The sequence below is a fragment of the Primulina eburnea genome, chromosome 7, assembly GCF_022965805.1.
Source record: "Primulina eburnea isolate SZY01 chromosome 7, ASM2296580v1, whole genome shotgun sequence".
In the NCBI taxonomy this organism is placed as follows: Eukaryota; Viridiplantae; Streptophyta; class Magnoliopsida; order Lamiales; family Gesneriaceae; genus Primulina; species Primulina eburnea.
In genome coordinates this window covers 465,337-488,632 of record NC_133107.1, presented here as the reverse complement: position 1 = coordinate 488,632, position 23,296 = coordinate 465,337, and the positions used below count along the sequence as shown (strand labels likewise).

Below are 23,296 nucleotides of genomic sequence, written 5' to 3'. Positions count from 1 at the left end.
CTAATGTGCTACTTAATTCGGTTTCGATAATCATTACATATGTGCACCCTCCCGACTCAAAATCATACATAAAGTTAGAACGACGGATAAACAGTTTAATTTATGATTCAAATTTATATTTGTAGTAACCAAATTATATTATAACTTCGTATCTTCTGACTTCTTTGATTTTGGTTTTATTTGTAATTTAGATTTCTATTTATAAGAGATGATTCAATTTTGGACAAATTTCAACGGTGATCTGATCTATGTAAATTGCACAAAGTTCAGAAATATAATAATGTTAAAATTAATTTACAATGTTCATCGGATTTCGCATCAATTGCATATTAATTTATGCATTAAAATCCTCAATTTCCTCGAAGTGCCCTAAATTTATCACAGTCCGAACGCCCTACAAAGATTCGTTATTAGAAAGAAAATGGCCTCCCACCACCACTTCCGCCACCACCCCGCCACCACCTCCGCTTCCTGCTATTGCCACTGCTACCATACTCCCCACACACACTGCCACCATCACCACCCTCCGACATCACCGCCGCAAGATTCCAACTTCCACTTTTCCTCCCCTCCACAACCCCATCCCTATTCTGTTCAATCCCACATTCAATATCTACACCACCGCCCCCATACCCAGGAAGGCTACTTCCACGAAGAGCGGCGAATCCATCCCACAGTATCCTCTCTGCTAAGCCGCGTCGCCGACCTCGAATCCGCCCTCCGCCGTCGCTCCTCTCTCTCCCCCTTTTCCTCATCCCACTCGCTCCGTGATGCGGCTGCGCGTACCATTCAGACTCATTTCAGGGCCTTCCTTCTCCGCAGATCAAGAACCCTTCGGCAGCTCAAAGATCTCGCTTCCATTAAATCAACTCTCAGGCTTCTCAAATCCTCGGTTTATGAGAAAACCCACTTCGATCATAGCGTACTTTATGATAAATCCATGGACTTGCTTCTCAAACTTGAATCTGTTCAGGTAAAGAGAGATCCTATCTAAGAATGCTTTTTATGTACTTTTTGCTTTTAACACGAGTTCTGTGATGTAGTCTGATCTGATAATATTTTCCCCATTTTTTATTTGTGCTTTTACTTTGAAGGGTGGTGATCCCATGATTAGAGATGGAAGAAATTCAATAAGCAGAGAATTGAATCAATTTTTGGATTGGATTGATGCAGTTTGTGTGGGAAGGAGGGGGCTTTCAAGTAATGTGAGATGCGGAGGAAATAATGTGAAAACTAGGGTGTTAAATGGTGGAAGAAAAATTGGTAACATGAAATGTGGAGGCTTGAAAGGAATCAATGAAGCGAAATTGGAAGGTTTAGTTGAAAAAATCGATAAATTAGCTGAGGAGCTTGAGGAGGAAAGTGATTCGGGTGAAAGCCTTAATTTGTTTTTAACAAGAAATCAAGTTACTTCTGGAAATAGAAGTGGGATTTTGGTGAAACAACACGGAGGGTCTCATCCCAAAGTAACAAAAAATGTCAGATTTGCTGACAATGGAAAGGCTTATAGGGTTTCGAGGAGATACAACAGGACATTATTAGAAGAGGATTACTGCGATGATAGCATAGATGACAGAAGTTTAGATGATGCTGAAAGACAGCTTGAAGATGATCTTTGTCGAGAAGTTGAAGTGATGGGGGTATCTTCAAAAGATGAGGAGGAAAATCACTCAGAGAGTGGAGGCTCGTTGCCTAGCAGGGATAGCGAAAAAGGCCTCGGAAATAAGAGTAACTATAAAACCGAGGACTTTGTTTTTGCTGCTCCATTGCCTGTGAAGATGGAAATGAGAGATGATTTGATTGGAAAAAGGATGTAGCTAAATAGCTTCAGTTGATCGGATCCGCATATGGTTGTCATGTTAGGAAAACAATGCCAGATTGTTGTTTCTAGTTTTTGCTGCGACATTTGGAGAACCATGCCAGATAGTTGTTTCTAGTTTTTGGTTTACTTTTGGGCATCAAGAGCTTGAAGTAGAAAACATGGTGACTATTTATTGTAGTGTGAGAGATTGGTGTCTTTCTTTTGCATTAGCCGCCTTTATTGTGTGTGTGTAGTGATGTTATTCTAACAAGTGTTGTATTGCATATGAATTCATTCTTGTTTTCAATCTTGTTTTTCTTGAGTTATGTCTGTCATATAATTGAGCCTCAGTCTTGGTTGATTTCTTCGATATTGTTACCTAGCTCCTGGTTGATTTCTGTCAACATTCTCGTTGATGTATCAAGGCATAGCCTGGCTCCTGGGTTGAGATGCTGAAAGTTGGATGATAAATTGAAAATGTAGATAACATAATTTTTTTTTTCAATTTTAAATTATTAAGCATGAGTGACAGTGACAGTGACAAGTGACAGGTGAATCGGGGACGATACGAAGATGTTGAATTTTATTCCACCAAACCTACCTAAAAAATCGTTGTTTACATTATTAATTTTGGTAAATCGTTATGTTTTCAAACTAATTCTCAAATCAAACTTTTGTTTACAAACAATTTGCCATTGGTACGTCAATTTTCAGTTTTATATTTTTGGGAATTTAAACTACCATCCTTATTCTTATACTTATTAGGATTAATTTTTCTTTCCCTTGGACCATGATCCATGCAAAGTCACTCAACCCTAATTAACCAAACATTTTTGGTAATGTACTAGAAGTTTGGTATATTTTTCGTCTTAATTCACTATACTTTTTTTTATTTAATTTAATTTTAAATTACTACTTTTATGGTATGATAATAATATTATATCCGCTTTATTATTGCCATAAATATATATACCGTTATTTTTGGTTTTGGTCAACCAAATCAACTTATAAGATAACTGAATATGTGATATAATTACTACTCCATGGAGATAAAAGTGTTGCAATTAATATAATATTGGGATAAAGTACATAATATCTATAGTTGAGTGGGGCGAGGGATATATAATTAACATTTGTAGGGGTTAAGTGAGTATTTATCATAGTTGAAGGTTCATATTAGGATTTCTGGTATTCATCTTTTCCCACCCACGGAAAAAGAAATTCATAATCGGCAATTAATCAACAACGAGTGGCAAAGTTTTGAGAGAGAATTGGGAAAAGTAATCGGATTATAGGAATTTTTTGGAATATGCATTTCTATGCGGGGTAACACACCACTTGAGGGGAATCCGAAGTGTTGATTAGCTGCTGGAGGTGGAAAGAGGAGCATTGTGGAGGAGGAAGAGAAGGGCGGCGGTGGAAGATGAAGCTGCACTTCTCACCTAGCATGAGAAGTATAACGATTTCATCGAGCAGCTGTGAAGGAGATGTCAATGGAGGAGGCGGAGATTTGATGAGGATCAAGGTTGCAACTCGCGACATTTCGTATGGAACGCTCTTCCACACCATTTGATTCTTGCTTTTTTGTTGCCTTTTGTCTTCATTCTGACGCCCTCGTCACCCTTGAAGGTGTCAACAAGTGCTCCGCAATAAGTGCTTTCATAATTATTTCCTTCAAATTTTGATGGACATTTGCTTTGTGTTGATTATTTATGTGATGATGTTTGGTATATTTTGTGAATATTTCTTTTATGCACTGTGCTAGACTGGAATTTTGTGGATGGTTTTAAGTGATTGGTTTTTGGATTTTGCATTCTTTATAAAAAAATTATTTGGTACTTCCTTTGGACTGTGCTCCTGTTTTTATGAAATGAATAATATATTCCACTTGTATGTGCTCACTTTCAAAGTGAATCAGTTAACAAGAAGGATCGGCCTTTCACACTTAAGATTCTGATTTTGTTTTAGCAGTGATCCTTGCAATGGCTTGCAAAGGACCTTTTTGCCTATTAGTTGAGCTAATGGCAGCTTGTCATCCTAGGTTATATGGCTTTGTTTTCGTCTTGTGCCACGGGATGCTAACCACATCCACTATTTCCATGGCTGTGACAAGTCTCATTTTGCTGATGACCTATCAAAATATGTAATAATGCTGTCTATATATGGTTGCTTCCATTTTTTTTTCTTTTTTGCTCGAATGCTGATAAAACTGTCCTCTTTGCTTGCCACACAACTTTGAAACTCTACCATGTGCTTCAATAATTCCCGAATCCTTGCCTTCTTGAACTCTTATTGTTGGAAGCAATTTACTTTAATGGCTCTCCTGTCAACTGAAAGTGATCGATTCCATGTTCTACTCTCCTTTCTGTATTTAGTTATTCTTTGTTGAATCTGAATATGAAGTCCTAAGTGCTGGTCCAATCTCATGATGTTGTTTTTTCTGTTATTATTAAACTCATAGAGTCAAAAGCATGAGACGCAAAAAAATGCTCGAGTGTCTGGGCCTAAAAGGCAAAGCAAAGTGCACGCTTGAGAAAAAGCGCAAAAAACAAAATATTCTCAAAAAATAAAATAAAATCAAGCCTTTAAAAATGTGATAGAAGAAATATCAAATATCAAAAACATTTTCATTTTCATTTTCTTTTTCCAAATTTTAGTCATATGTTCCATCGCTTGATTTGTATCCATCGGTATATTTTTCTTCAGCTTCATAATCAAGGTTGATATCTTTTTAATCTACAAGATTAGTTTGAGCTGAAGATTGCTTTATTTTTTTGTTGAAGTCGACGATGATGCTCCTTTTAAAGTAGATACATGTTGAGATCGAAAGTAATATGTACTTTAACCAACCCCAGCCGCTTGTGCTACATCAATCCAACACAAATATTCGTCTTCATAGACAAAATCATTGTCATTGTTATCACCGTCATCCATCTATTCGTCTTTTTTCTTATTTAAGGCTTTGAAAGTTATTTTGTTACATCTTGCGGCTATTCACATACCTTGACAAGGTGGTGTTCTTAGATGATGATGTTGTGATTCAACATGATTTGTATCCGCTCTGGGCTGTTGAACTTAATGGGAAAGTTAATGGAGCTGTTGAAACTTGTAAAGGCAAAGATGAGTGGGTCATGTCTAAAAGATTTAGAAACTATTTCAACTCCTCTCATCCACTTATAACAAGTGATTAGATTCCTGATGAATGTGCTTGGGCATATGGAATAATATTTTTGACTTGAGTGCAAGGAGAAAGGCAAATCAGGGATATTTATCATGCCTGGCTCAAGGAGGCATACTTCAAGGCCCTAGTTATGTCAAATAATTTGTGATAGCACTTACTTGCTATATATATGGTGTGTTGATCAATAAGGCAACTGTTTTGTGCAATTGGGAAGTTCAGCGTGATTTCAGCAAGAGCTGCAGCTCTTTTATACACCTTGATACGTTTCTTTTTCTTTCCAGTTTTAATACTACATATCCAGCCTTGCTTTGGTGGATTACTTATTCATCATTTTAATTAATTTAAATTGAGTCCATTGTTTGTAAGTTCAGACGTACGTGATTTGTCAATATAGTTTGTGGCAATTCATGTCTTTTGTGTATTCATGCATCCTCGTTGGAACTGCTTTATTATATAAAATGCTGTATTTCTGCTCGTCTCCACCATCGCTTTCTGTACCATACCTGTAAACTTCTTAACCAGGTTATCTTACTGCAGAATTTGAAGTCAAACCTGACATTATGGGAACTTGGAACCCTACCCCCTGCTTTGATTGCATTTAGGGGTTATGTTCACCCACACTCCTGATGATTGGTATTGAAATTCGATCAATGTTTTGGTTGGGCTAAGGGCATTAATTATTGCCTTCAAGATGGAATTAAATATTGCTGGAAGTCTTTTTGGTTTGAAGAGATAAGGGTGTATTTACTTGTTAATGCAAATTGGGACATGATTCAGGAGCCATTGGTCTCTCAGGTCCTCACGGTCCCCGCTCTTCCCCCTACCGGAGATGGTGCTTCTCTCTTATGTATTGATTTCGTTTTTTACACAGGTTTAGTTCCATTATTTACTCATCGCGTTGATATTTTATCTTCTCGGTGGCTCCTGTAGATGGTCGTTAGCTTCGATTTACAGAACATCATATACTTCAATATTGGTATTTTCTGTGATTGTTTCAAAAAAATTTAAAAGAGCAAACGACTCTTGCATCAAATTTTATAATATGGTATTGATTTATGCCTTTTGAATCGTTCTTGTGGTGCATTCTGGTGTGTTGAAGATGGGATACTTGTTAAAACCATCTTTATACGGATACTTAGATTGCTGAAAGAGCATATCGGTTTGAAACAACTCTTGAACTCATGTAGCAGGAACGCATCTGAAATATTACTGAAGGTATTCAAACATTAAACTGAAAATATATGTAATTTCCAAAAAGGCAAAGGTCGTGACACGATGGCGAAAAATTCTCAGCCGTAAAGTTATTGGAATCAATTTTTATAAGAGAACACAACACAACACGATGGCGAAAAATTCAAGTTCATCGACAATGCATCTTTTAGTAAAATTCGATGTTTTATAAACTTTGAAAACTCCGTTACAGCCTCGTCTGGCTCTCAGCATTTTCTTTATTTACATGTGTGTGTATATATATATATATACACTGATACACACACCTGTTGAATCAGTAATACCTTACTAACATATTTTAACATATATCATTGCTAAAATGTTATTACGTGCTGTACATTATTTCTTCGTTTCACACCTTTCTCGCTTCTTCTTTGTATTTTCTGATTTTATAATACTTCTTTCCACTACCCCTGCTTTGTGTTTCTTGAAACTGATAAAATCTAGTTAAAGAGGAGAATTGGAGGAAGATTTCAACTACACCCCAGATCAAGTAATTGCTTCCTTCAAAGTTTTTATTGTTGTAGCTTGAATTTTTACCGAAAGTGAGAACTGATGAGTTTTTTTTTTTTTATTATATCTTTTGGGTTTAATTTATCGATTGATTTAGAAGTTTGAAAAGATTTGAATAACTTTTTCGTGATATTTTGTTTAAGAAGGTGGAGGTGAATTACTGTTTAAGATTCTATACCACTTTACCTTTTTTATTTAGCTTTAGCTTTATTTTTCTCTTTCTTTCTGTATCAGTTGGATCAGTCAACGCTCTGGTTCTTGTTCCTTGAAACCGGGTATGATAAACATTTTTTTTAGTTTTCGATGTGATAAAAAAGTTCTAATTAGTTTAAATTTATCCCTGCATCAATCTATGTGGTGCTGATTATATAATTTATAAATTTGTGATATTCGACTGTGCATCTTAAGAATTCCAAGATTGTATTTTTGGTTAATTTTAGAATCATATCTTAGATGCACAAAAGAAAAGATGTGGATGGCTTTCATAATTCTTTAAGGAGAGGAAATTCTTGTTATTGAGTGGATTCCTGATTGCATTTGTGGAAGAGATCTGAATATTTTGTTGAACAGTAGTTCTGGAATTATTTTGAAGATGTCTGGGGCAAAAGATCAGCTGGAAATCAAGTTTAGGCTGAATGATGGATCAGATATTGGTCCAAAGAATTTTGCTGTGGCTACAAGTGTCGCTACCTTGAAAGAGAATGTCATAGCTCAATGGCCTAAAGGTTTGATGATATTTTTGACTAAAAATGAATTTTTTGAAGGGCACAGCGGAATAATTTATGAAGTACGTAGATAGGAATTCAAGTGATGTAATACACTTGAATATTTTATTTAACTTAATTTTTGGATGTATCAATCAGCAGATTACATAAGCATACTTATAAATGAAATCTAACATTTTCCAAGGCTTATTGACTCCACGTTTTGACTAGCTATTCAAACGTCCTAGATGACTTTCAAAGTACTAGAAAATGCCTGTAGAAATTACAAATTATCTTAACAGCCCCGTTAATTTGCTGTTTTCAATTGTTGCTTGAACTTTTCTAACTTCTCCAAAGTAATCGTCTTGGTTAGAAAATCTGCAACTTGATCTCTTGTGTTAACGAACTCCATTTGGACATGCTCCTTGTTTATCAATTCATGAACAAAGTAATGTCGAATTTCAATATGCTTCGAACGAGCTTGAAATACTGGGTTCTTTGTCATTGCCACAACTGACATGTTGTCACAATAAATTTTGTTGGTAGACTTTGAACTTGCTGCAAGTCGCCAAGAATTCGCCTTAACCAAGTTGCTTCGCAGGCTGCTTCTGTTGTTGCAATATAGACGGCTTCAGCTGAAGATAGAGCAACCGTCTTTTGCTTCTTCGAGCTCCAAGAAATAATCATCTTTGAGCCAAGACAAAATATATAGCCAAAGTGCTCTTTCTGTCATTTGAGCTGCAACTTCTCACTCGACATAATGGGAGCGTTAACTTGCTTGCACTTCACCATTTAGATTTTTTGAGCAAATCCTCAATGTACTTTACCTGTGAGAGGGAAAATTTTCCATTGGTTTGTCTCATTTGAATACCATGGAATACTTCATCATTCCAAGATTAGTCATCTCGAAATCTACCATCATTTCTCCTTGAACTCCTTCAAAAACATAATATTAGACCCAAAATAAATCAAGTCATCAACATATAAAACTGCCAATTTTTTTCACATATAGAGCTGGTTCATTCTTGCTTCTTTCAAAACCATTCTGCAGAAAATATCATCAATCTTGCAATTCCAAGATCTAGGAGCTTGCTTTAGACCGTACAATGCCTTTCGTAGTCTATAAAATTTATATTGTCAGCCTTTGACTAGCGGCTGTTTAACGTAGACTTCTTCTTCGAGTTCCCCATTCAAGAATGCTGATTTAGCATCTTACTAAAGAACATTGTGCTCCAAATAAGCTGCAATTGTAAGAGCTATTCTAATTGTTTCCATTCGTGCAACAAGGGCAAAAGTTTCATTGAAATCGACCCCACGCTGTTGAGCATAACCCTTGTCTACAAGACGACCTTGTGTTTTTTGATTGACCCATCTTCACCAAACTTGGTCTTGTATACCCATTTTAGATCAATCACATCTTTTCCCTTGGACAAATCCACCAAATCCCAAGTGTTATTTTTCTCAATAACTGCAATCTCATCTTTCATTGCTTGAACCCCAAACATCATCATTTTCTTCAACATAAAGCTGCGGTTCACAATAGAATAATGCAAGATTGCAAGAATAATAAATTCCTGCAAAGATCGTACCTTTCTTAATGGAGATTCTGGATCTGATATTTCATAATCTGATTCTCCTGCTAAACGTTGAGGACTTTGCTTTGAAGTGCTTGGTTGTGACTCATGATGGTGGAAAAATGGCGGTTCTACGAAGTCCTGATTTGGTTGGCTTTGAGAACCATCTTCATTCCACGGCCATCAAGCCATTTCATCAAACACAACATCTCTTGACTCAACAAGCTGATTTTTTTTATCGGATTCCAGAAGTGGTTACCTTTTTGACTCATCACTGTATTCAGTACATAAGTAATGCACCCAAAATGATGTCCCGTGTATCTTCAGAGATAAAGAAATCCATCATTTCAGTGCTCTAATAATCATAATGCTCTCCTTCGAATATTGGTACTTGGGTTGAAGAATATTTAAACATCGTGAGCGGCAAGTTTACAGCCATTGCAATCTGTCGGTATTGCTACTGACCTAGTGAAACACCAATAATTGATAGGAGAAGGAACAGTGGATTAAAACTTCTAATAACTCTCTGTTTGTTGCAAGGAAGAAGTATGGTTCTTGATAACAAATTTGAAGGGCACAGCGAAATAATTTTTTAAGTACGGCAGATAAAAATTCCTAGTGATGCAGTACACTTGATTATTTTATTTAACTTAATTTTTGGATGTCTCAATCAGCAGATTACATAAGCATACTTATAAATTAAATCTAACATTTTCTAAGGCTTATTACCTCCAGTCTTTAACTAGCTATCCAAACTTCCTAGATAACTTTCAAAGTACCAGTAAATATTCTAGAAAATGACTCTAGAAATTACAAATTATCTTAACATTTCTGTACGTCCAGTCTTTTCCGCTTGTGGAGACATGAATCTGCATCTGTGCTGCGCTTATTATGATTTACAAACATAAGCACACGGTATAAAAAGTTTCTTTTAATTGCAGTTGTTAATTTCTGCTTTGAGCCGTATAATGGTTAGCATGTACCATAGATGGGGATTGGGTGTGTGTCAAAAGAACTGGAATGGAATTTTCTCCTGACAAAGGAACCTAGTACTTAAGTTTTAGCCTGTGTCCCTTCGAATTTCCGTGTGCCCTCTTTTTCTGACTTTGAGAGAACTTGGTGCTACTTGGGCCTAGCATAGCGACGTGATCAAATTTACGTGAATCGCCATATTCTAGGACATTGGATTTTATCATAAGGTGTATGAAATGGTATCTCATCTTCTATTGGAGTCTGATATGCTGAGGAGTCTGACTGTTGGCGAGGAACAATAACGGACTTGTTTGTTTAAGTGGTTCATTTAGAAATGAGTTGAACATGAATACACTTGAATGTTTTATTTCTGCAATCCAAACTAATACATACCCATGATCTTACATATCTTCTAGGTTTGTGGGCTTCATCAGAGCATATTATACAAAAAGAAAAAATCATCTCTCCCCTTAAATCCAGTCACTAAGTGCTTATTCAGTCACATAATTAGGTTGCTCATTATTTAAACTCAAGTTTCTTCATGTTATGGTGTATCGTTGCCTTCGGGTGAATAATTAAACATGCTTTCTTTGAACAGAGAAACAAAATGGTCCACATACAGTGAAGGATGTCAAGTTAATTTGTGCAGGAAGAATATTAGAGAACAACAAAACTGTGGGGGAATGTATGAGCCCGTTATGTGATATTCCAGGAGGAGCCACCACCATGCATGTTGTTGTTCAACCCCCACCTGAAAAAGGTCTGATTTAAACTCCCTTAATAAACAGTTTCTGTGAGATAATACCATCTAAAATGATCGCCTTTTCTGCATGTATGTATATGTTAGTTTTTATTGCATAAAGCTCGACCATGTCTCTTTTTTTCCCTCGTTATTACCTCAAATGCTCTAGTTTCTTTTTACTTTTGAATACTATTTTTATCGGGTATGTATCATTTATGTGCAGCAGTGAAGAAACTACCAAGCGAACCTAAGCACAAATGTTTGTGTGTGATATTATAAGATGCAAGCAATGTAGCAGATTTCCGATTCTCGACAGGTTTTTAAATTCTCGACTCCCTGTACTCATCTTTTGGAATAAAAACGAGCTTGTTTCTTCTTTTTCGACATTTTGCAGATGAAGTTGATGGGATTTGTAAAATTCTTGTTGACACAACACAAGTGGTGAAACGAGCACTCATAAAAAAACTATGCATTCATGCAGCTCCACGTGTAAGCATAGCAGTCGATGTTACTTCCTTTGAGCGTAAAGTTTTACAGATACATTTCTCAGATTATTTTGATGTTTTCAGCTTTTTAAGCTTCAGTTAAAGATTTTTCTTCACACTTTGGAATGAATTCGATTCTTAATTATAGAATGCCAATTCAGAATGCCCTTGTTTATATCAATACGATAGTTGATATTCATTCATGGTGTTTGAATTTCGAATTTCTAGTTTCTCCTTAAGTTACAAATGTCCATTTACATTATTTTCGTAATTAAATGGTTGCTAAAGATTCCCGGTTTTACTGCTAGAAAGCGAAGTTCATTTTCCGTGGTGATAAAATCTCCTACAATTTGATTTAAAAATTCAAACATACGTTAAAATTTGGAGTAGCTGGACTGCGAAACTACGAAACATTATATCTAACTTTGGAAAACTACTCACCCAACAAGTTTTCAAGAAAATCTTTCAAGTATCATTCTCAGAATTTTGAATGGAAATAGTTAAAAGCCAACCTAAACGTTGCCGTTACCAGAAAAAATCTCGTTCCATCGTTCCTTACATCGAGGTTCCCAAAAGTGTGCACATATCACAGCCAACAATCTTTACTTGAACCGTCACTGTGTATGCAAACAATGTTTCTTGGCAGCCTTGTGCCAGTGAATCTCAATGAAATTAACACACAAAGATCACAAACATGCATCTTGAACACAACATTTGCACAAATAAGATTTCCGAATGTCAAACCCTTGTCAAATCTAGAATGAAAAACACATAATCTGGTTGAGCAGAAGCAAATTCATCAAGCCCCGAGTAAATGCTGAGAGAGCATGTCATGTGAAGATCTCCCTCATCAGCCAATCCAAACTGGGATATGCAAAGTACAGAATGAGGAAAGATGGTAGTGCAAAGACAACTGTGATAAGTATGTACAGAGACAAGATGGTAGCACTAATAGGAATCGCATAAAAGATTATGAGAAGAAAAATGATGACCAGTGGAAACTTTGCAGTCAAATGAAAAAAGAAAATGAGGGCCTTTCTGAGGTTGGAACGAAGTCTCACAACGTCAAGATAGCCGCTGAAATTATTGTCATCATGAGTTGATTCCAACGGCTCAGAATGATGCATATGTTGCCGCCTTCTATTGTTATTGCCTATATAGCTTCTCGTAGTTTTTGCACTTGATGGACAAACCATTTGATGATCCCCATGAATGGTGGAATCATATTTCGCTCTGTCACCATTCATGCTTTCCAGCATCCAAAGAAGAAAGAAGTTTTTACGGGGAAATTTCAGGTTCCCTCTATAAACCAGGCGAAATGAAAAGAGATTGCACCAGGGGCAAGATATAAAGAGCGGGAGCTGAAGTGGTAAAGTGGGACATTTCACAACAGCCCATTGGAGACCAAGGATGCAGTTCTTGCACAACGTATGTCCACACCACAAAACGTAAGGTACATTTTCCACAAGATTAAAGGATTCCCAGCATATAGGGCATTCTAGTCCCTCCTCTCTGCTGGCTGTTGAAGAAACTTCACCATCAGAACAATCCATCGAATCTTGTGTTGGCTTCAATGGGTCAATCTTGATCCCAGGTTTTCCATCTAAACAACCGGAAGCAAAGTTCCACATTATGCAGCAAAGTAGGAAGGCGTCTGACACATTAACATTTCCTGTCCACAAGGCAAGGGCTCAAGCTACTAAAAGGTCAAACACAAAAATAAGATTTTTAGACGGTAAATTCAGGAAAGAAAAAAAAAAGATCAACATATGCAGATACTAGGTCAGGTCAACTTAATTGCTAGCTTTTTCCACCCCAACATAACAAATACCAGCTCAAAGTGGAACGAAAGCAACTTTTCAATCACAACATTTCTGTAACTTCCAGAAGTTGCTATCAGAGGACCCGGCATTCGGCAATGAAGGTAACTTTGACTTTGGAAAAGTAAGCATGTTTAATGAGCTCAGTTTGGAACATTTCAGGTTACGTTCATCACTTGTTTTGAACAATGTATTGATCATGTTTTTAAATTGGACGTTAGCAGCAAATAATCATATTCTTCAAAATCCAGACCATTAAATCTATTTGTTTCCTTCAAAAAAGATCAAACAGTTTATCTCACACGAACGATCATAATTCAAAAGTAGCATCAGATCGAGGGTTGCAACTCGGGCCTGCAATAACACAAACATTAAGCCTAACAAAACACTGAATTTAAAAAACACAAGAACAACTAAGAATTACAAACAACATAAACAGTTCATCAAAAGAGAGAATTAATGGATCTAAAAAAGAACTATAACCTGTAGATTGGGGCCGATATAGGCGAAGGATCTGAAAGACGAAACAGCCTCAGTCCTAGAAAATTGATCGCAACAAGGTGACAAATATGGCTGGGTCCGTTGTGTGGTTGAGCATGAACCAGCAGCTACTGCCTTTAGACGGGTTAACGAGATCCTACCCATGTGGGCATTGTCCCATGAGAGGATGGATGGCCAAGATACAATTTCAAAAATAAATTGTGGGTCCTACATATACATGGACAAATTTTGACCATCCATCCTATCATGAGACAATGCACACATAGATAGGATAATAAACCCTTTAGACGTTGGATCCCAAATATATTATCCAATCTGGTCGGCTTTCTTTCGATTTATTGAATTGTGATAAAAATGTGGTCCGGACTGGTTTAAACCGGTCTAGACCTTAGTTTCAGGTGGATAAGTTAACTGGTTTTAATTGACAAATCTGTATACATATTATTATTATTATTATTATTAAATCATAATTATCGTCATTTTATTATTAAAAATGTTATGGTTTGAATTAAAAATGTTATGGTTTGAATATAATATAAATTAAGATAGATCTTGTGCAACTATCATTGTTCAATGACTCAACTCTTCGAATATATAAGAAACAATAGTTTTATATTTTAAGAGAACGCGAAAGAAAACTAACATCTTTTTTAACATTAACTCTGGATTAATTATGACCAGGAAATACAAGAAAGTGCAAAAGAATCATTTTTATTGTGCATAGTGGTGAAAAGAGAATGTACATTCTTTGGGGACGAGCTTCTCTCATGGAAAGGCTTGCGCATTCGTTGCAAATTTGTGATCGAGAACACAAAAAGATACATATGGCATTCTCATTTTCTTATATGTATTCGGATGTGGAAATAAAGGTGGGAACTACGATCATGCAAATTTATTATTGTTGATCAAATATGTCACGTTAGATGTCAAAAATAGTCATCATCACAGTGATGTTGAGTTTTTTATTTTTCCAAAGATTTTATTTGGATTTAATTTTTATTAATCTAATTTGTCAGACAGATCAACTCTATCCATATTCACAATAAAAAGTATTTCTCTTCTCACAAATACGACTCATGAGATCGTTTCACACAAATATTTGCTATCGAAAAATTAGTTTGATTCAAATTTTTGATTAAAAATATCCGATCCAAACTGAAACCTAAGTTTGGTTTATCGCAAATCGAACTAATCTGGTTGCGGTCATTCCGTATGTGTGTGTATATATAAATAGAACCAAAGCTAAGCGGTCAACGTCTGGTTTACGGCCATTCTTCTCCTCCTAATTTTGAAATTTCAGGCTGTCTGGTTTTTGGATCAAACAAATATTTGATAATTAAACTCACTAAAACCCTGATTTGTGAGGAGTAGAACTGACTGGAAGGCGTTGGTTCTTCGACTATGGCGACTCAAAGGCCTCAAAGAACCCCTGCAGAAATCGAGGATATCATCCTCCGAAAAATATTCATAGTATCTCTCGTCGATTCCATGGAGAACGATTATCGAATTGTATATCTAGAGATGACGGCGGCAGAGATTATGAGCGAGGGTAAGGACCTCAAACTTTCGCGAGAACTGATGGAGAGAGTGGTAATCGACCGCCTATCCGGCGACTTCCCCGCCGCCGAGCCGCCGTTTCAGTACTTGCTCAATTGCTATCGTCGCGCCTACGAAGAAGGGAAGAAAATCGCGTCGATGAAGGATAAAAACGTCAGAGGAGAGATGGAGTTAGTGGTGAAGCAAGCTAAGAAATTGGCAGTTTCATACTGTAGAATTCACTTAGGGAATCCCGACATGTTTCCCAATCACCAAACGAATAAATCGAATGTCTCGCCATTGTTGCCGTTGGTTTTTTCTGAGGTTGGGAGTAACCTTGATGCTTTTGGAGGGACCAGTACTGGAATTTCGTGTCCTCCAGGGTTCTTAGATGAATTTTTTAGAGATGCAGATTATGATTCAATGGAACCTGTTTTAAAGCAATTGTACGAGGATTTGAGAGGGACTGTCTTGACAGTTTCTGCTTTGGGGAACTTTCAGCAGCCATTGAGGGCGTTGTTGTTGTTGGTGAAGTATCCACTGGGTGCAAAAGCTTTAGTCAATCATCCATGGTGGATTCCCAAGGGCGTGTATTTGAACGGGAGAGTGATTGAGATGACCAGTATATTGGGGCCGTTTTTTCATGTTAGTGCATTACCTGATCATGCTATCTTCAAGAGTGAACCTGATGTTGGGTGAGTGAGATTTATTTTCTTCTTTATTTCTCCATTATACGTGTCCAGGTCTTATGTTGGTACGCCTTTTTATGCTAGTTTCTTAGAGTTTTTAAAGATGTAAACTTTTTTATAAAGTGAAAATGATTTGGACACACACAGACGTGGTAGTGATATAACTCTTTCTGAATCTCATGGAGTTACAGCATTTTAAGTTGTAAATTTGAAGCTTCTGCCATGCTTCTTGAGATGTTCAGATGAACTCTAGCACCCCTTTTTGGGCAAAAGATGTTCATTAATGGGCGATTTTTTCTTGTAATGCCAGTCAACAGTGCTTCTCAGAAGCATCTACTCGCCGTCCCGCAGACCTTTTATCATCCTTTACAACTATCAAAACTGTGATGAACAGTTTGTATGATGTGTTGGCTGAGGTTCTCATGTGTCTGCTTAAGAATACGAATATTCGTGAGAATGTTCTCGAGTACATTGCAGAGGTTATCAATAGGAACTCTTCAAGGGCTCATTTGCAGGTATATCTATTCATCGAAAGATAGTTTGGTGTACTTGTAATGCTCTGTCGTAACTTTAACAGTTCATTGCGTGGGATTTGTTTACAGATCGATCCTTTGTCTTGTGCTAGTTCTGGGATGTTTGTAAATCTCAGTGCTGTGATGCTTCGTTTGTGTGAGCCATTCCTTGATGCCAATTTATCCAAAAGGGACAAAATTGATCCAAAATACGTGTTTCACTATAGCCGCTTGGAGATGAGGTAATAGAACACATCTTTTATTCTTAGCAATTATTTTTGACAATACTGAAGATGTTGTTGCCCGTTTGATTAAATTTGTTCCAGAGGATTGACAGCTCTGCATGCATCATCGGAAGAAGTATCTGAGTGGATTAATAATAATGCTTCAAAAGTTGATACTGCAACAAATAATAACGATGAACAATATCGGTTGTTACAATCTCAAGAAGCTACAAGTTCTAGTAGTAATGCTAATGTGCCTTCCATCCTAAACAAGAATCCTGTTTCCACAAGTAGTGGAAATGCCAAATATCCATTCATTTGTGAATGCTTCTTCATGACTGCTAGGGTGCTTAACTTGGGGCTGCTGAAAGCATTTTCAGACTTCAAAAATCTTGTTCAGGTTGTGCCTAGTGGTTAGATCAACCAGGAAAGTTGTTTCAATAAATTCTGTTTGGAGTGGCTTAAAGTTTATTTCATATGTTATATTTCATATTTAGGACATTTCTAGATCTGAAGATACCCTATCCTCTTTCAAAGCCATGCTAGAGCAAGCTCCTTCTCCACAACTGCAGCAAGATATATCACGCCTTGAAAAAGAAATTGAGTTGTACTCACAGGAGAAGCTATGCTATGAGGCTCAGATGCTAAGGGTATTGAATTTGTGCTGTGCCATAGTGCTCTTTATTGTTGTGTAAATCTTTTATTTTGTGTCTCTCTGACTGTCTGGGAACTGATGCTCATGATTGCTAAAGTTTCATTCATTCTCGACATTGTGATTATAAAGGAAACTCGTTCATTTCATTTGCGATACATTTCAATTGTCGTCCCGAAATCGTGTTAGCAAAGCAAAAGCCTATGATACAGGGACATAACATATTACTAATTAATTGAAGTTAGTTTATTCTTCCCTATGCTTTCTCGAGTTGTATGCTGGGCTTGGTTGGTTTACCGGGTTTCCTCTTTTACACAATATATAAGATGTTTTGAATCAGTCAATAACTGTAAGTTCCTGATGCAATCTGGGCCCAGCAGGTATTGCCAAAAGATAGTTGATCCAGGAAGGCCATTGTTTCTCTTTTATGAAGTTATTTGGTCCTGCCCATCATTTTGTCGACCTCTTGGAAAATCATGTCTTTACTTACGTATTGACTTCAAAGTTTGCTCCTTTATAATGTAGGATGGTGGGCTCCTTCAGCGTGCTTTGTCTTATTACCGCTTAATGGTTGTTTGGTTGGTTGGGTTAGTTGGTGGTTTTAAAATGCCTCTACAGTCGCCTTGCCCTATGGAATTTTCCTCGATGCCAGAGCATTTTGTGGAAGATACAATGGAGTTGCTTATTTATGCTTCACGAATTCCTAGAGCTCTGGATGGGGTTATACTGGTACATTGGGGGATTGATTTTTCACTCGTTCATTACTGCTTTTGTTATTTTTGCTTAGGATCTGTTGAGCAGCTGATGTGTTTAATACATTGCTTATTTTGTTTTTTTCTAAACAGGATGATTTTATGAACTTCATCATTATGTTCATGGCCAGCGTGGAATACATCAGAAATCCTTATCTAAGAGCTAAAATGGTAGAAGTCCTCAATTGTTGGATGCCTCAAAGAAGGTATGCTTTGATGAAATGAACCCTCCTTATACAGTTTGCTGATAAATATTTGTCCCTCTTCTTCAGTTTTTAACCGATTGTATTAACTAAATTTGTATCTGCAGTGGCTCGAAGGCAACAGAAACATTGTTTGAAGGACATCAATTGTCTCTTGAATATCTTGTGAGGAATCTTCTGAAGCTTTATGTTGATATTGAATTCACAGGTTCCCATACTCAGGTGATTGTTGTTTGGGGTATACATTGTATATCTGCATAGAACTTTAAATTTCTCCTCTTAGATGTATCTCTCTATGGTTAGTTTAGTAACTGGTGAAAATTAGTATGATGCTTGGCTTTGTGTCGTAAGCATTACAGTTGCCGATAGCACGGGAATTAGAGTTTTAAAGAACTATTATTTTTGTTTACTGGTGTAACTAAAAAATACAATTTACTTTGTAATTTCTATATGAATAAATTACGGTTGATCAATTTATATGGTATTCATAGTAATATTAAACAGTTTGAAGATGCCGATATTATTAAATCTTAAGGGTATTGACAAGTAACACAAGGAAGCAGCAGCTAGGATGAGAAAAATGTTGTAACAGATGTTCATAGTGTTTAATCCCCTGGTTTGTGTATGTACGATCCTACATTTTTAAGTCTACAAAAATAATGATTTAAGTAATAGAGCGTGTTCGACAAGGATGCTTGCATATTGCTATGAGCGCTGGATTACAAGAAATATCGAACATATGATGTTAAATATCCTCCAATTTCAGCTCTTAATCGAACATTTTTGTCAACTTTCTTGGTATCTTATCAGTTCAATGATGGAAGTTGATTAGATGAGATAATATCCAGTTACAGATCTATTGGGACTCAAAACTCGATCTCGGACAATCTAATTCTGACTTCAACAGTCGCATTTCTTTGAGTTTAGCTATCATTGAATGGTTTCCATGTGCTATTGAGCTTTCTCTTTTAGGAACATGTTTGGGCCAGAGTTGGTACGATTGAATTTGTGTAATAAAATTTTTTGGAAGATGCATAATTATCATGCATGGAGGTCACTTACGTAGCATATATACTCTTAATTTTTTTTTTCATGAAGTATTGGACAGGGATACGACACTCCGATATGCGTGTCGGATACAGCGAAATCCGTATAATTGACTTTTTGTAGGTTCTATCAGTTGGATACGTCTTGAACACGTGTTTTTCTTCTTAAATCACTCCTTTGAAGTTGTAGGTTGTATATATTAACACACACACACACACAGATATATTTTAATAATTGTTGTATCCTAATCGTATCATATCTTACATTTTCAAAATTTATCGTATCTCTGTATTCGTATCGTATTTGATACGATACCGAACCCGTATCCATGCAACATAGGAGGTCACGTGTATCTGAATGTGTGTCTTATATGGTGTAGAGCAATCTTATATTACCAAACCAGGACTGCAGATAGCTCAAGTAAATGTAGAAACTCTGATTCCTCTACTCTTAGTAATCATGTGGTTTAGCAATTGTTTTTCTACTTCGCATCGGCTACACAAAATTTTTCCACCTCCTTAATCTCCGTTTAGGTGTTTTTCTTTCATACTGGTACATATAATGGACCTCTCTCCTGCCATTGATCTTGATCAATACCTTCTATGTTCTTGATGTATAACAACAGCAAGTTTTATTACTATTGTCTGTTCGAGCTCTTCTGACTTGAATTGTGTCACGTTCAGTTCTATGACAAGTTCAATATCCGTCACAATATCGCCGAACTTCTTGAGTACTTATGGCAGGTTCCTAGCCACCGTAATGTCTGGAGAAAGGTAGATTTTCCGCATGAGCTACCTGGTTTCTGCTTGCCTTATTAATGTCTTCAATGAATCTCATACTTGATATTTTATGCTGTTCCAGATTGCTAAGGAAGAAGAGAAGGGTGTCTATTTGAACTTTTTGAACTTTTTGATCAATGATAGTATTTATCTGTTGGATGAGAGTCTTAATAAAATTCTGGAACACAAAGAACTGGAAGCCGAGATGTCAAATGCAACAGAATGGGAGAGAAGACCAGCTCAAGAGAGGCAGGAGAGAACTCGGTTGTTCCAATCTCAGGAGAATGTCAGTTTCAGTTGCTAATTTATGGTTTATTAGAATTTGAAAATGCTCATTGACTGGAATTTTCTTGGTGTTTGTAGATCATTAGGATTGATATGAAATTGGCAAATGAAGATGTGAGCATGATGGCATTTACTTCCGAGCAGATTACAGCTCCTTTTCTACTTCCAGAGATGGTAGATTTAGTCTTTGTTGTTGATTGTTCAACATGTTCTGTTGTTATAGCTTTCATCACATATCTGCTTTTGTCCAGGTCGAAAGAATTGCTAGCATGCTGAATTACTTTTTGTTACAACTTGTGGGGCCCCAAAGAAAATCTCTTAGCTTGAAAGACCCTGAGAAGTACGAGTTTCGACCTAAATTGTTGCTAAAACAGGTATATAAATAACTTTTTTCATGCCTATGATTCTTATAGTTGTATACTTGTATTCCACGTTAAGAAGTTTTCATTGTGGAGAATGAGCATGTTGAAGTTTTGGTTGATGAACAATCAATGACATGATTCTTTTGTTGCTTCTTCAATTGTTTGAATTGTGCTAAGCTTACAGCCTTGAACAACTTTGAAATAACTCTTTCCTGCACAAATTTCAAGAGCCGAACACCTGCACTGGGTGTTAAATCCAGGCTCACGCTGAAGGTTAATGTTCCTATGATTAATAAAATTTTGTATGTTTCTCATGACACACCATGTGATCTCTTGCAATTAAAATCTGCAGGAATGGCGTCCTATAATGCTTTGTTTTATGATTAAGTTTCTCTGTGCCTCTCAAGGACAAATTTTGCTTGATTCCTGTATAGATAATATATAGATGAAAATCATGACGTGAATTCTTATAATAAGTTTATTGTGTTTAAAGATAGTAAATATATATGTCAACCTGGAGAGAGGAGATGAGGATAACAGTTTCGCAGTGGCCATAACAAAAGATGGTCGATCATACAACGAGCAGGTAATCTTCTTGGAGCACATTTCCCTCTCTGTCTATCTGTGTATACCTATCTATTCGTGATTTTAAATTCCTTGATGCGTTTGGAGTGACAAAATGCATGTTAATTTCAAATCCATTTCAAATAAACCCCCTATGGTTGTCATTTGAAATTCATTTATCAAATCTTTCCCCGAATCAAATTCATTCCTTTCAAATCAAATACATCAATCCACTTGTAAGCTAATATTATGTAATTTTGACTTTTTTAATCAACAATTTATCCAATTTTCTACCTGTGAAATTCGATAATAGCATAAACAATGATGGAGATCAATCAATTTATGGCGCATATTGCTGCATGTGCTTTGTAATTAGTATAATATATTCCTCGTAAATTCTCCCCATTGAAAGTTTATTTGTGATCAAAAAGAGCAATGACATACTTTGGGGGCTGCCAGCTATTTGGTGCTGCAGCTGATGTTTTGAGGAGAATTGGCGAAGATGCTAAAATCGTTCAAGAGTTTGTTGACCTCGGCGTGAAAGCGAAACTTGTCGCTTCAGAGGCAATGGATGCTGAAGCTGCCCTTGGAGACATACCGGATGAATTCCTGGATCCCATTCAGGTAAATCAGGACTTCCTTTAGCGCCACCAATTTCTCTTGTTTGTCTGACTACTAATTTCATGGTTTTTTGGGTTTCAGTACACCTTGATGAGGGATCCAGTCCTTTTGCCTTCATCAAAAATCACAGTGGACCGACACGTTATTCAGAGGCATCTTTTGAGTGATAGCGTATGACAGTCACCTCTATCTTTTCCTCACTTCATATTTCCTGTTTCACAGTTGTGTTTGTTCATCTGTTCCATGAATATTTGTCACCAGTACGTCTTTTAACCAATTTGGCCATATACTAAGGAAACATGTCATTGATCTTTCTGCATAAAGTAAAAGATGAAACACTGTTTAAATCGAATACTTAGGCTGTCTTTTCCGCGGTCAATTTTCCGAAATAGTGCTACTGATATTTTTTTGATTTTGCAATCACCAGACCGATCCATTTAATCGATCTCATCTCACTGGAGACATGCTCATACCCAATGTAGAGTTGAAGGCACAAATCGAAGAATTCATCAAATCCCAAGATGTTAAGCGACACGGACAGGACTCTAATATGCAAAGCCACGGTACAGAACTGATGCAACTAATCTGGTTACATAGGGTCGTGTTTATGATGCCTTATTATCTGTATATTGGATTGGTTTTATATAAATTATTATGGTTAAATTGTATTTAACATATTGCTGTGCTGAAAGTGGCTCATTTTGTCCTTTAGATGCAGCCCAGTAACGAGACATAAATACAAAGGGTGTTGCTACTTTTGGAGAGCTGGGAAAGTAGTTGGATGCAAAACAGTTGGAAGCTTCGTGTAATTTATCGCATTTATTGGTCTATTTTACCGAAAACTTGTTTCATTATCGTGTATCACATCATGTTCCGATTTATAATTTCCCACTATCAGCTACACATGGGTTCACCACGAACTTTCAAATATTGATCATTCGATTAGGTGGTTTATAGTTCTGTTCATCTCTAGGAATATTGTTGGTAATTATTTCTGGCTAGGTGCTCATGATAAATTACTCTTTTGTGACAGTCTTGAGAGGCAAGATGTGTATATTTTTGTCACAGATGAAAAATCTATCGAGAATATTTTTTGTGGTTTATGTCATGCACCGTGTATTGCACGTGGCACAGCCCGCAATTGTTCACATTGTTATGGTATAAATCTTTGTGTTATTTTTAGTTCACTTGGTATGTATGTCTAGCATATTTCTACCTTCTTTTCACATATGAATTTTTGATTTAATGGATAATAAAATAATATCGATAAATAAGTAATTCTTGATTTTACTTGGAACTGGGTTCATTGGTGTGGAGGGTTCGACTCCCCGTGGGACTTTTGGCTGTTGCATCGCAATAAAGCATGGGGAGGCAAAGAAATCGATGTAAATAAAATAATACCCATAACCTGATATCTAATGCAGTGTCTCTTGTGAAAATCGTGTTCTGAGATTCAGCAACCTGCTATGGATTTTGCGGTTTATCATGGTTACTGACAGAGGCGGAGCTACAGCCTCTTGTATCCAGGCTAAAAGCTCGGGAAGTCC

At 36.6% G+C, this 23,296-nt stretch overlaps 4 protein-coding genes and 1 long non-coding RNA gene across 20 annotated transcripts; 4 read left to right on the top strand and 1 right to left on the bottom strand.

Moving 5' to 3' along the window:
- The first annotated feature begins 337 nt into the window (after positions 1-337).
- On the top strand, positions 338-2,140 carry LOC140836291 (BAG family molecular chaperone regulator 8, chloroplastic-like). The gene is made up of 2 exons (XM_073201707.1): positions 338-973; positions 1,095-2,140. The coding sequence occupies exons 1-2, from the start codon at positions 422-424 to the stop codon at positions 1,815-1,817; spliced, it is 1,275 nt and encodes a 424-aa protein (XP_073057808.1). The 5' UTR covers positions 338-421; the 3' UTR covers positions 1,818-2,140.
- A 4,327-nt stretch (positions 2,141-6,467) lies between these two features.
- LOC140836289 (membrane-anchored ubiquitin-fold protein 2-like) lies at positions 6,468-11,323 on the top strand. Of its 12 annotated transcripts, none has more exons than XM_073201704.1 (6): positions 6,478-6,705; positions 6,960-7,000; positions 7,166-7,450; positions 10,574-10,735; positions 10,941-11,033; positions 11,112-11,323. In XM_073201704.1, the coding sequence occupies exons 3-5, from the start codon at positions 7,318-7,320 to the stop codon at positions 10,994-10,996; spliced, it is 351 nt and encodes a 116-aa protein (XP_073057805.1). In that variant the 5' UTR covers positions 6,478-6,705; positions 6,960-7,000; positions 7,166-7,317; the 3' UTR covers positions 10,997-11,033; positions 11,112-11,323. The 12 variants fall into 12 exon arrangements, with proteins under 12 accessions (XP_073057799.1, XP_073057798.1, XP_073057801.1 ...); XM_073201706.1 differs by having other exon boundaries at positions 6,491-6,705; positions 10,944-11,033; XM_073201698.1 differs by lacking the exon at positions 10,941-11,033 and having other exon boundaries at positions 6,468-6,705; positions 7,299-7,450.
- LOC140836290 (uncharacterized) lies at positions 8,072-10,486 on the top strand. The gene is made up of 2 exons (XR_012119056.1): positions 8,072-9,454; positions 9,945-10,486. It is a non-coding gene; the product is annotated as an uncharacterized lncRNA (long non-coding RNA).
- A 455-nt stretch (positions 11,324-11,778) lies between the features above and the next one.
- Positions 11,779-13,663, bottom strand: LOC140836288 (uncharacterized). 4 transcript variants are annotated; one of them, XM_073201691.1, is made up of 2 exons: positions 13,506-13,663; positions 11,779-12,874 (listed from the first exon to the last, which is right to left on the bottom strand). In XM_073201691.1, the coding sequence occupies exon 2, from the start codon at positions 12,831-12,833 to the stop codon at positions 12,033-12,035; it is 801 nt and encodes a 266-aa protein (XP_073057792.1). In that variant the 5' UTR covers positions 12,834-12,874; positions 13,506-13,663; the 3' UTR covers positions 11,779-12,032. The 4 variants fall into 4 exon arrangements, with proteins under 4 accessions (XP_073057792.1, XP_073057790.1, XP_073057791.1 ...); XM_073201689.1 differs by having other exon boundaries at positions 11,779-13,376; positions 13,506-13,662; XM_073201690.1 differs by having other exon boundaries at positions 11,779-12,901; positions 13,506-13,662.
- A 1,106-nt stretch (positions 13,664-14,769) lies between these two features.
- On the top strand, positions 14,770-22,850 carry LOC140836282 (probable ubiquitin conjugation factor E4). 2 transcript variants are annotated; one of them, XM_073201683.1, is made up of 17 exons: positions 14,771-15,754; positions 16,059-16,263; positions 16,351-16,502; positions 16,587-16,884; positions 16,982-17,134; positions 17,662-17,865; positions 17,982-18,094; positions 18,199-18,313; positions 19,822-19,911; positions 20,000-20,203; positions 20,281-20,376; positions 20,454-20,576; positions 21,058-21,150; positions 21,588-21,752; positions 21,831-21,920; positions 22,177-22,312; positions 22,462-22,850. In XM_073201683.1, exons 1-17 carry the CDS (start codon positions 14,925-14,927, stop codon positions 22,473-22,475), a joined length of 3,081 nt encoding a protein of 1,026 aa, XP_073057784.1. In that variant the 5' UTR covers positions 14,771-14,924; the 3' UTR covers positions 22,476-22,850. The 2 variants fall into 2 exon arrangements, 1 of the variants encoding a protein (XP_073057784.1); XR_012119055.1 differs by lacking the exons at positions 22,177-22,312; positions 22,462-22,850 and having other exon boundaries at positions 14,770-15,754; positions 21,560-21,752.
- The last annotated feature ends 446 nt before the right edge of the window (positions 22,851-23,296 follow it).